Source organism: Thalassophryne amazonica, chromosome 23 (assembly GCF_902500255.1).
Source record: "Thalassophryne amazonica chromosome 23, fThaAma1.1, whole genome shotgun sequence".
NCBI lineage: Eukaryota > Metazoa > Chordata > Actinopteri > Batrachoidiformes > Batrachoididae > Thalassophryne > Thalassophryne amazonica.
The window spans coordinates 20,504,782-20,517,045 of NC_047125.1; the positions used below are offsets into that span (position 1 = coordinate 20,504,782).

Genomic DNA, 12,264 nt, shown 5'->3' on the forward strand with positions numbered 1-12,264 from the left:
TGTTTGTTTTGCTACAGTCAGGATTTCGAAGCTCACCAATATGGAAGAATTAAGAATCAAATTTGGAAACACTGTCCTCTTATTGCTCAAAAGCCCTGTGGATTTGTTCAAAGGTATAGTTTCATCACGGCAGCTTTAGTGAAGGAGATAGCATCAGCGTTAACGCTAGCCTCACAGGATTCCCCCACATTACCTGGAGCAACCGCAAAGCTAGTCTGGAGATAATCTTCTTTATAAATGTAATTGTGTCCAGTGTGGATTAAAAAAACAGTGGGCAGAAAAAAAACACTAGAGACCAACTTAAAAACAAGCAAGGTGTGAACACGCTCTAAGTGAGATTACTAGCAGCCATATTTTATTCATCACTGGAGCGCTTGGCAAAATTCTATTGTACACACATTAACAGTAAATGCCCACCAGGTGGAGATATTGCTCCATTTCAAGAACTCAGACATGATGATGATCAACCTGTTGCACATGGTAGTAGATGGGACTGTTTTGACCAAGCACAGTTAGCTGTGAGACATGTGCGGCTAACTCAACCAATCAGAGGTCGCAACAAGAGAATAACTCTTGATGTCACCCTGATAACAATGTAGGAAAAACTGGAAAGTCAACCTTAGTGAGAGAAAGCTTGAAGAAAATAATGCTTGCACAGTTCCTTGATGTATTATTCATCAGGAAATACTCAGCAGTAAATATTTAATCCTTATTGTTATGTCAATATTGATGAAGTTCTTTAATTACATCAGATGGAAAAGCTGACAGCACTGCAGGTGTTGTGCTTTTCTGGGAAAAAAATAAATAATTTGGCCCATTATACTGATCGTATTACACCTTCATAGAATTAAATTTTACCTGCTGGTGGAACTGTTCAAGTGGTACTGTTGGGAGGACAGAAACTGACCTGTGACTGATGGGTAATTTAAGTTTGAGAAGAGATTTTTTTTTTTTTTTCAGCCTTATCCCCAAGTGGTCAAAAGCTTTCACCCATCACTGCAAAAGTACAGGCTTGTTCTAAGAGCAGCATACCTCAATCCTCCCAGTGTCTGGTTGGAAGCCTCTGGCTGGGTCTTCGGTTGTCACTCTGCACTGGATCGCACAGCCGTTCACCCGAATCTTTTCTTGTTTGAGGCCCAGTTCAGACAGACTGCGGCCCTCACACACATGCAGCTGGGCGTGCACCAGGTCCACACTGTTGGAGAGAGAGAGAAAGTTGATGAGGTGAAGAAATTGAATGAAGCCCTCGACACGATAGACAGCCCACCATTTCACCCCTCTATTTACACCTAGGTTTAAAAAAAGACAAGACAAGTAAAGCCAATTAATGAAGATTTATGACCATTGCTGGCCTCAAAACAGCATGGGCAGGAAGTAGAAATACAGACAATCTATTCATGCAACTTCTCTTTCGGACCAATGAACCTGTGATGCACAACATGAAATGGGGCCCTCTTTAGACCCTGTTGGTTATTGAGTTTTGTTGCAAATGTAAACAAATCCAACACAAGAATACAGGTGCAAACAAAACATCAAACTCGCATATCTGTGTAATGATTAAAGAAAACTCTTGGAAAATACAGCGTTAATTTCTAAGTTAACATGTAGGTTAAAACCTTTTCTCCACCGTTTCAATTTCTTATTGATTGATTTAACCTCACTCAAAGCGTCAAAATATTATTGCATCCTTTCCTTCACTAATGTAAAACCATTTTCATGGTAAAAGCGATGACTTGTAGACAATATACTGGTCTACTCTAATGAAAGTTTAATAGATAACATCAATAAATTATCAGATTATTATGACTTTGATGTACACTAAATTCATAAACGCCCGATATACATTCCTCAAAGAACACTTTTGCCCCTGAGCCAAGTTCTGTACACAGTATCACTTTATTATTAATCATTCTATTTCAACAGCAATTTGAATTTGATTGACAGAAAAATATTTTTTCATCATATCATCACACCAGTTCTCGCTCATCTGCATGTATTTAAACTTCAAAGCTCAAATGAGACTTGCCAGGTTAAGCCGTGTGACCTTAAATATTACGACTTTCTGTCAGCGTCGTCTGGAGACATTTTAAATACAACAGGAAGCAAAGATGACACACATTTCCTCAAAGATATCAGTCATCACGCCCAAAACGCTGCCAAACAAACACAGGGAAGCGCCTCTGAACATGAAGGGTGATTGAGAGGCAGACGGCAAACACATTAGCAAGCACACATTTTGGACACCGTTTTGGCTCACATCTTCTTAATGTCTCAATTAGCTGCCTTCTACATTCTGGCCAAACAGAAGGACAATTATGCATCAGCCTGGTGAAAAATGCGTCGGCGAGAAAACCAGATCGAGAGTAGATAACACAGAAAGGCGCCAATGTCACGCTGTCGCAACAGTCTCTTCAATATGTTGGTGTCTTTGAAATGAAATGGTTCCAGTGGCGGTCTGAGGGGGAGGACTGACAACAGCCACAAGTTCCGTCCGCAGTTTTTCAGTAATCTGTTTTATTACTATCACTAAAGTTGTGAATGATCTTCTGCGAGCAATGGACTCAGACACCACTACGGTTTTGGTGTTGTTAGATCTCAGTGCTGCGTTTGATACCGTGGATCATCATATTTTGCTCAATAGGTTGGAGAATTTTTTGGGGATTACTGGAAGTGCCCTTGCCTGGTTGACGTCATATCTGTCCAGTCGTTCTCAGTGTGTCTTGTATAATGGCACTACCTCTGACCTTGCTGACATGAGATTTGGGGTTCCACAGGGATCTGTTTTAGGCCCCTTGCTTTTCTCCCAGTATGTGGCACCCCTTGGGCGTATACTGCAGAGTTTTGGGATTGCCTTTCATTGTTATGCTGATACTCAGTTGTACATGCCGATAACTGCGGGAAATGTCACTCCCATAAAATCCCTGGAGGACTGTCTTCTATCAGTGAGAAGTTGGATGTCTAGTAACTTCCTACTTTTAAACTTTGATAAGACTGAAATGATGGTTCTTGGTCCAGCGAGACATCGGCTTAACCAGCTGGCGCTCAGCCTGGGTTCCTGTGTCATACATCATACAGACAAAATGAGGAACCTTGGGGTAATTTTTGATCCCACGTTGTCTTTTGACCTCCACATCAGGGATGTTACTAGGACTGCTTTTTTCCATCTGAGAAATATAGTGAGGATCCGCCCCATCCTGTCCATGGCTGATGCTGAGACCCTGATTCATGCTTTTGTTTCTTCTAGACTAGATTATTGTAATGTTCTATTTTCAGGGTTACCACAGTCCAGCATTAGGGGTCTTCAGCTGGTTCAGAACGCTGCCGCCAGACTTCTGACATGTAGCAGAAGGTCTGAACATGTCACACCCATTTTGGCATCTTTGCACTGGCTCCCTGTCTCCGTGAGAGCAGATTTTAAGGTTTTGTTATTGACTTATAAGGTTGTTCATGGACTGGCGCCATCTTATCTGGCTGATCTGGTGGAACTCTACGTGCCGGCCCGGGCTTTGCGGTCGCAGGATGCGGGACTTCTCTGTGTTCCCAGGGTGAAGAAGAAGTCAGCAGGTCAAAGAGCCTTTTCGTATTGTGCACCCACCCTGTGGAACAGTCTTCCTGCGACCGTGAGGCAGTCTGAGTCTGTGGACATTTTTAAGTCAAGACTCAAAACCTATTTTTATTCTCTTTCTTATGGATAGTTTTTATTTTTATTTGTTTTATTCTTTTACTTCTGTTTTTATTTACGTATTTGAATTTTTTATTCATTTTTAATTATTTATTCAATTTTATGTTGACTTGTTTTATGTAAGGCTCCTTGAGACGGCTTTTGCTGTGATTTGGCGCATTATAAGATAATTAAATTAAATTACAATCTTAATTTGTTACCAGGATCATGTGTTGGGTCCCAAATCGCGTACATACTATCCTGCAACAACAGCAACAAGAGGCACTTGGGGTGCTGAGATCAACTGATGACCAAAATGGAACACATCTCCATCGAAATGAACTTAAATTATGTTCAGTAGACATGAGCTAAGTACTACAGTGTGGAAGGGAATAGTGAAACTATGGCAACATAATCGTCAATATATCTGGGCTGCAGGATAGAAAAATCAAAGTGTCATTTACTAAACATGAGGTGCCCATGATGAAATGTTCTGGACTCTAAAAATTACATTTCCTCATTAGGTTGCAAATTTATGTAAACATTACCATGACACTGATGTTGCTCCATCCACACCACATGAGGTGAACATGATGTAAATGTCACGTTTCCTCTGCTAAGCACTGGCAAGAGCCAGAACTCCAAAATTAACCTCCACTCATTAATAATCAAACACGGCAACAGTCATTTTACTCTAAGCCACACAGTTACCCATGGTATAAATACCAGCTTTGCAGATTCAAGTTAGTGGTTCAATAAACATTATAGTCCCCTCATTAATGCACAAATATATGGAGAGACACCGCTTAGGTACTACCTCACTACTTCAGTGGGACACATTATGTTAATGTAAACTATCTAATGTATTATTGTTGACTTATCGTGTACATAAGTATGTGTCCACACAAAAAGAAAAGTACAAAAGTTTTTGTTCTGCTTTAATACAAGTCCCCAAATTTTATGATTCATTTTTAATCTTCACTTGTGCGCATGCAGCAAGTGGGGGAATTGTTTTCTGTTTTTGGCACTGTATCTCTAGACCATGTGTGAAAAAACTAACTCAGAGTTCTGAGTTAATTTTGACCTATATATATATATATATATATATATATATATATATATATATATATATATATATATATATATATATATATATATATATATATATATATATATATATATATATATATATATATATATATATATATATATATATAAAATAACAACAACAACAACTCTGCACCCAGCATCCATTTTCAATTCTGCTTTTTAGTGCAGCTGCTCTGAGCACTTTTAAGTTGAAAATCCCAAACTATTTACAAAGAAGCTGTGATGCCACAGCAGCATGTTGGCAGGCAACTCGGCGCAGAGGTTTATTTTTGCTACTTCTGTCCACAGTCAACTGATTTATCACACAAAAATAAAAACCTTATGGCAATATATTCAACAGACACAAAGTCCCTGCTGAGGGTAAGTACTTGTTACTAGTCATACATTAAAAGCTAGTCTTTAGCAGTTTATTGTTCTTACAGAAACAAATCCCACATAACACAGGTTCTCAACATCCCTCCACTGTAAATTCTGCAACCAATGGAATGAAACATTTCTGCCCCCCATATTATACTTTTGCAGTAACAGCTGTTTGATGCAAAAGGTTGAACAGGTCAAAATAATTCTTTGTTAATTTGATTTACTTGTTCACTTCATCAATTACTGTTGCAGTTAAAAGTAAGATTAAAAATAGCATTTTATACAGAAGTACTCACCTTTTAAAATGCTAAATAAGGCAAACTGCAATATTTCTAGGTTTTAAGATGGGAAGCACTATAACACACATTTCCATAACAAACTATACACATATGAACATTTTCTGAGTCAAACATGTGGCACCCACACAGAGCTGCTACGTGAATCATTTATCCTAGTTTTGTTTATTGCACAATTCATGTATTTTCAAAACATAAGGCAACAAAGATTGAACGGGGACCCTTGAGGGTTAATGAAATTCATTGTATACTAATTTGATGCAGACAAATTAAAGAGCTAGAATCAACAGCTGTCCCTCAGTGCAGCTGGTTACAGGAATCCCTTGCATCATTAGCGAGATCCACAATAAGGCAGATGAGGATGAGAGCACTGCTGTATGTTGTGAGGAAGAGCCGCATTAAACACAAGGACGTGCTTGTCACACAAAGAGTGTGATGATAGCAAATGCTGCTCTGTGGAACTGTTGGCGATATTCTAGTTTCCTGGGAAAATATGGGAGATTAGCAGTAGACCATGACGAAGAGTAGACAAATCTACAAGTCCACATACATGAACAGCAAGTTAATCATTGAAGACAGTTTAGCACAAGGTCACCTGGATTTGGCCCAAGTTTACATCAGATTCCCTTCCTGATGCAACTCCAGATTTACAAAGATAATGGATTTGGTTGAGCTTGAACACAGGACCTTCTTGCGATAAGTCAGGAGTGCTCATCACCGTGCCAAGTAAAACTGATTGTTTTCCCAAGACTGCTTTTCAATTTACTGCCACATAAAAAGTAAATGAACAGCAAATGAACAAATGTGGAAATGGTACTTTGTCTGAAAAGAATTATGGCAAAGGAACACATAAAGAAGAGTTTGAAAATAGTGTGGTGGATTGAACAGATGGGCAGAGGCATTTACTAAACTTGTTATTCCATAAGTATTTTTAACTCCCAACAGCTGTCAAAGGCATTTTAATATTACCTCTTCTATCAACAAAACCTAAACAAAAGTTAAAGTAGAATCTGCATAACTTGTATGTTTGATCTTTAAAAAAGTGTTTGGTCCTACTTCTTCATTGTGTGGCATGTTGTACTATAAAACCAACTATGCATGGGAAATTTTTATATATTTTGCTTTGTGACACACAAACTCTCACACATGTTGCTTTGTAACTGGCCTCAGGTTTCTTGATCATTTGGTTTGTGGTACTTTGAGTAACCGTAACTATTAGTCTTGAGTTGACACCTACAAGAATACTTTTTATAACCAGAGAAAGGGACAGATCAGAAAACCCCACATCAAATGACTGACAAATGCATAAAACTAAATACACAGTTAAACTGGAGAACCTAAGAAAAGTACAAGATTTTGACACATGGTCGGGGGCATAAATATAGAGTGCAGGTACAGTCGTCTCCCTAAGGTGTGGGGGAATGCGCTGTGATCAGGTTACATTTTGTGGAGAACAAGCCGTTTATAACCAAGTCATATTAACACCTCAGAGCTAACACCACTTAAGGTACCATCTGGTATCTATACGCTCAGTAAGGCAAACCCATCTAAGTTGGAACTTTCAAAATAGTCACTTGCAAACTATTACAAAATTGTTCAACAAAAACTATGATCTGCAAAGACAACTATTTTCTTTGGTATTTTTCTCATACACAGAAAATAATTGCTAGATAATATGCATGCTGATGTTGTCCACTGTTAATTCGTCATTTAATCATGCGGTATGATGAGATGATAGGATTCTGGCGACATTAGGCACAAAATCAGTCACGACTGACAAGCTGAGCACATCTGCAAGGTGAGCCAAGAAAGCAGTCATGCCATTCAAACACAAAGCCAGAAGCAAAAAAGAAAAGAAGAGTAGGAGAAGGTAACAACTTTCTCTCAAGCTCGAAGGTTCCCAGATTCAATAGACAATCAAAAACAAAATTGGTATTTCACACAGCTACATCCAAAGTGTGGTTTACAACACAGTGGTTCAAGTTTTTTTTTTATAAAAGGTGACCACATTAAGCTTTAAAATGTCTTGTAAAACATATGAAATCTATAACATGACAACCAAATTACAAATCTACATTCTCCATCTCAACTTGCATTTTATACATTTGTCTTTGTTCTTCTTTTCTTCAAAATCTACAGAGCCCAATAATATGTATCAATATCTGTCCAATTGGTTTGTGGTTTTGTGCATTACAGAATTTAATTTACATTGTGATTTGTAAAAGGTGTGAATCCATTCCTTGTATGAACAAATTAAGATGCCCAGGCTGGTATTACAGTGATATCTTCCCATCATTTCTGTTTTCAAGGAATTGAAGCATCTGACAATCTGACCAGTTGACATCAAATCTCACACAATCTTAAAAGAAAGAAACACCAGCAATGGCCCCAAACTAGACTGTATGTCTTCTGAAAAATTTAAGCCTTTGAAATTCTGTCAGTCCCTTCTGTCTTTGCCTCAACTTTGCTTTAAGGCTTTTGACTTTGCTGTAAATATATCTTACGTGGAGTCTCTGATGCAATCAACAAGCTGACAGCATGATTCAGGAACCTGAAGAGATATGTCCTTATAAAAAATGTAGAACCGCATGGAAGGTTGAAAGTATTTACACCACAACAGTGACCATATCTCCCCAAGTACTGCGACAGACATATTTTATCGGAGCTACTGAACAAAAACCGGAGACTCATTTATTTTAAGCATAAGCAGTGTATTATAGTGTACAAAGTGCACATTTTTCAATATATTTTCTGGCTATTTGTAACACCTTCAAACAGGCCATGTGCCAGTCGGACAAGCTGTTACCATTTTTTTTTTTTTTTTTTAAACCTTCCCCCTGGTTCCATTTAAAGGACATGAATTCAAATGAGCTTTCACAGTCCTGGTAAAAGTCTAAACTCTGATTGAACTTTAACAGGTCTTTCTCCAAGTATCTTTAAAGCAGAGTGAAAATCCTTTTATGCAAGCACCAGGTTAGTGCTGCGCACATATTGTTTATTCTCTGATGCAAAGGCTTCATCTGAGCTAATACAAGCCTTAACCGGATAACACAGTTCCCCAACCACATTCACCACTGTGATGCAACAGACAGACATGAACTCAGTTTGACCTAACCACATCATCAATGCCTTTTATTTAATCACATTTACAGTGCATCCAGAAAGTATTCACAGCGCTTCATTTTGTCCTTATTTTGTTGTGTTACGGCCTTATTCCAAAATGAAGTAAATTAATCCCCCCCCCAAATTCCACTCACAACACCCCATAATGACAACATGATATTTTGTTGATGTGAATCCAGAAATAAATTGAATGGGTCGAAATTTAGGTATGATACGCCACAGAACTGATGCTACACATTTCAAGTTCTTTATAGAAATATTGAAGGTCACCTCAAAAGTCTGGGGTGCAATGACGATGCCAATAACATGGAAATGTATTTTAATGAATCATCTTGTCTGCCCTGAGTTATGTCAGGGGTTATACTGCCAGGGTAGAAGAGCTCACAGCATTGACCTCTGACATAATGAGGTGAACACCCACCCACAAAAAATATCCGTTCTTTATTCAATTTTACATAAGACCTTAATTATGATGAAAGATATACATAAAGGTATAGGTACAAGTACATACATTTTAAAAGTACTTTACACTTCCACACTTACACTTTAACTGGACACTTCCTAATCCACATGGAAAGTACATTTGCATAAAACTGGCTAGAGTCTGAACACACAGATCCAACCTCCACAGAAGTCCAAGACGCAGAGTCTGATTCTGCCAAAGCCCATGCTCCTGTGCTTAAAAAAGAAGAAAAAAAAAAATCTTGCAGTTCCTTGAAAGACCACTTAAGGCTGGCTCCAAAACAGACTCACTCATGTTAAAACTGCCAACTTCAGTGCAGAAATGTACATTTTTACAGCCTTGAACAAAAACGGTTTTGGTCTCTAGCTAGTTTCCCCCTTCATGACAACTGTGATCAGCTTTTTTGTTGTTTGTTTTTTGCCATAAAGTTATGAATAATTCAAAGTGTGTTCGCTTTGAGTGAAAGTTGTGCACCAGTGAAAAGAGTCCTGACACCACAGCCTTAGCTAGCAGAGAAAGTTAGCATTTGCCGTGGACCAACCATGTTCATCCTTTCTGAGCATTGTATTACGAATATCTAAGATAATAAAGATCGCTGTGCAGTTAATCATATTAAAGGACCATCTAAGTAGTATGTGCCTCCATATTTCCCTTGACAGAAATTTTAGTATTCTTTAATTTGTATGTTAGCACCATTAGCAGGAATCAGTAGCTTGGTGACATGCGGTCCACTGACGGCGCAACTGTAACTGAGACAATATGCCGGCACACACACCCACCTCAAAACACATGTAATGAAACCCACTGCTCAGACGTCAATAAGAGGCATAATCAAACTCCTGAACTAGTTAGCGGCCCCCTCTGAGCTTCAAATTCACTCCTTCCTCAGAAAGCTGACATCATGAAGGGTTTATGCATGATACATATAGCCTATAGATTCTGCTGATATTCATAACTGCATCAACACCATGTCTATCCGTTACATGGTCACGTGCACACATACACACTGAGGCCATGAATGCTGACAACAAATTGCATTTCATTTACAGTCATTTCACTTGGAGCTTGTTTGGAAGGGAGAAGGCAGTGGCTGTGTGCCCAGACCTAAAAGGGGAGAAATGTGTGGGAGTTGGGGGAACAGCACACTGAGGAGAGCAGCATGCTTTTTGTCAAAACAGATTAAGAGATTGGAATTTAAATATGGATAAATGGATTGATAAATGAGATGGCAACTATACATCCTCAATTTGAGGCAAGAGACAGAAAAGGAAGCAAAGGAAGCCATGCCCCCTGAGAAAGAGGGATGGTGGACTAAAGGGTGGGAGTGGGGGGGAGGGATGGAATTGGATTTATCTCCTCAAGAATGGGCAAAAGAAATCATATTTAGTCTTGGTTGAAAAAAAATGATGGCAAAGAAGCGCTGGGAATAATTAAAGGTAGAAGGCAGGAAGAAGAAAGATGAAGAAGCAGGGCTGGGATAAGAGAGGAAAGGAAGGGTTGAAGGAAGGATAATGCAGAGAAATGACACTCGGATGTGAGGGATAAGAAGGGTTAGGGTTAAATTGAGAGCAAAGTAAAAGGAATGACTTGGGGTAAGAGTACGCAGTGTTTTATTAGGAGATGATAAATATGAGGGATGCAAGGATGAAGAGGGGGGTTAGATTACAGCAAGAAGGTTAATCTTCAGGAAAGTTTGGAGGTATGAGTATAGGTCTGAAAGAGCAATGCAATTTTAAGGTGCCAACGTATGAGGACGTACTATAAAGTTTACAGGCTAACCATGATCCCATGGTGGGATGAAGACCACTCAACAGTTATTTTTCCAAAACAGTCCCAATCAAGTTCCACAAACATCTTTCAATGGTCATGTAGCCATTATGGGTCCACTTAGTAAAGAAAGGCATCCTGATGATCAAAAATATTCTAAACTGCAAATGTGATGCCACTGTCAAAACAAAAAAACTTAAAAAATTGCAATCAAAATTTTGTCACTTAAATCATGTAACTTCACTATTTGACTACAACAAATTGCCCTTTAACATTAACAGTGTGTTTTTTAAACTTGACACTGCCAGACATCTCACTGAAATGTAACCTGTGGACTTCAGCACTACAAAATATACAACACCAGGAACAAAACTGAAACTGCCCATCACTAACTTTGTTTATGTCTATGAGCACTAAAATCCTTTTTTGATAATGTGAGGACAGATTCTTTTTGATGAAAAGAAGCTTCTCTGTGTTATCAGCCATGAGCCTGTTTCTGTTTTTTTCTACAATGTGTGACGCTTAGATAAACAGCCTTTCACTCGCTACACTATTTTTTACCTTTTAATTAAATATGTACCGGTAACATACACAAATACAAACCGTAAATGTCCCTCCCCCCTCAAAGGTGGAACATGTAATATTGGAGGAGCACGGCGTGTGCGCACACTCACACACGGTGTTGCACAGCATCTCTGCAACACATGGAGGCAACACAAAGTACTTGGGATAATTTCCTTGTGTTCAGATTGATTTGCCTGTTTCCTGTGCTAACTGAGCCGTTAACGAGGTGCAGTGACTCAACATATGGTGCAAAAGTGCGGCTGGTGGAGGTGAGCGGAGGGTCCAAACACAGCACCACAGAGATTCTGCAAATGTTACACCTGTAGCAGGCAGAGCCGGTCTCCCATCGGCCTGAACACCCACACCAATGGCTGAAACTCACCAACCTGATGGACAACCTCCGCCACTGAAACCATGATCTGAGTTCTGACAGAGAAACTGGCGCAAACTGCCAAACTCACGGAGGAACTTTTTTTCAGCCACACGAGGAATTAAAGTATTTTCAGATGTTGTTTTCCAAACTCAGGAGGTTTTGTGTGGATTATTTTTCTTCAAGATTGTATGATGATGAATGGCAGAGCTATCGGCTGCTGCAAGGGGAAAAAAACCTCAGGAAAGATTTTTAAAAAATGAAAGAATGTAAGAACAGAAGACTGGTGGAGGAAAGGTATATCCAACAGAAGGATAGGAAGGACTGTACTTGAGATGTGCATCTCTCCTTTATGAAATAAGCTGACACTATTCGATTCTGTGTGATATGATGCAACCTGTTACAATTTTTGGTTTAAAGTAGACTTTTATTTTTCATAATAAATTCACATACGCCAAAAGTGGCACTGCTTCTGTATTTCATAGAAACCAGAAAACCTCAGGTTTTTACTACTGTGCTGCAACACGCTGGCGCTGCCTCTGCTCACCCT

The 12,264-nt window shown here is 39.0% G+C and overlaps 1 protein-coding gene across 3 annotated transcripts in view; it reads right to left on the reverse strand.

Annotated features, from left to right (window-relative positions):
* Window positions 1-12,264, reverse strand: part of pcxb (pyruvate carboxylase b) — a 501,867-nt gene that overhangs the window by 352,407 nt on the left and 137,196 nt on the right. For all 3 annotated transcript variants that reach the window (XM_034164611.1, XM_034164610.1, XM_034164612.1), the window contains one exon: window positions 1,033-1,195. In XM_034164611.1, coding sequence (XP_034020502.1) covers window positions 1,033-1,195 — 163 coding nt within the window. The remainder of the gene's footprint in view (window positions 1-1,032; window positions 1,196-12,264) is intronic.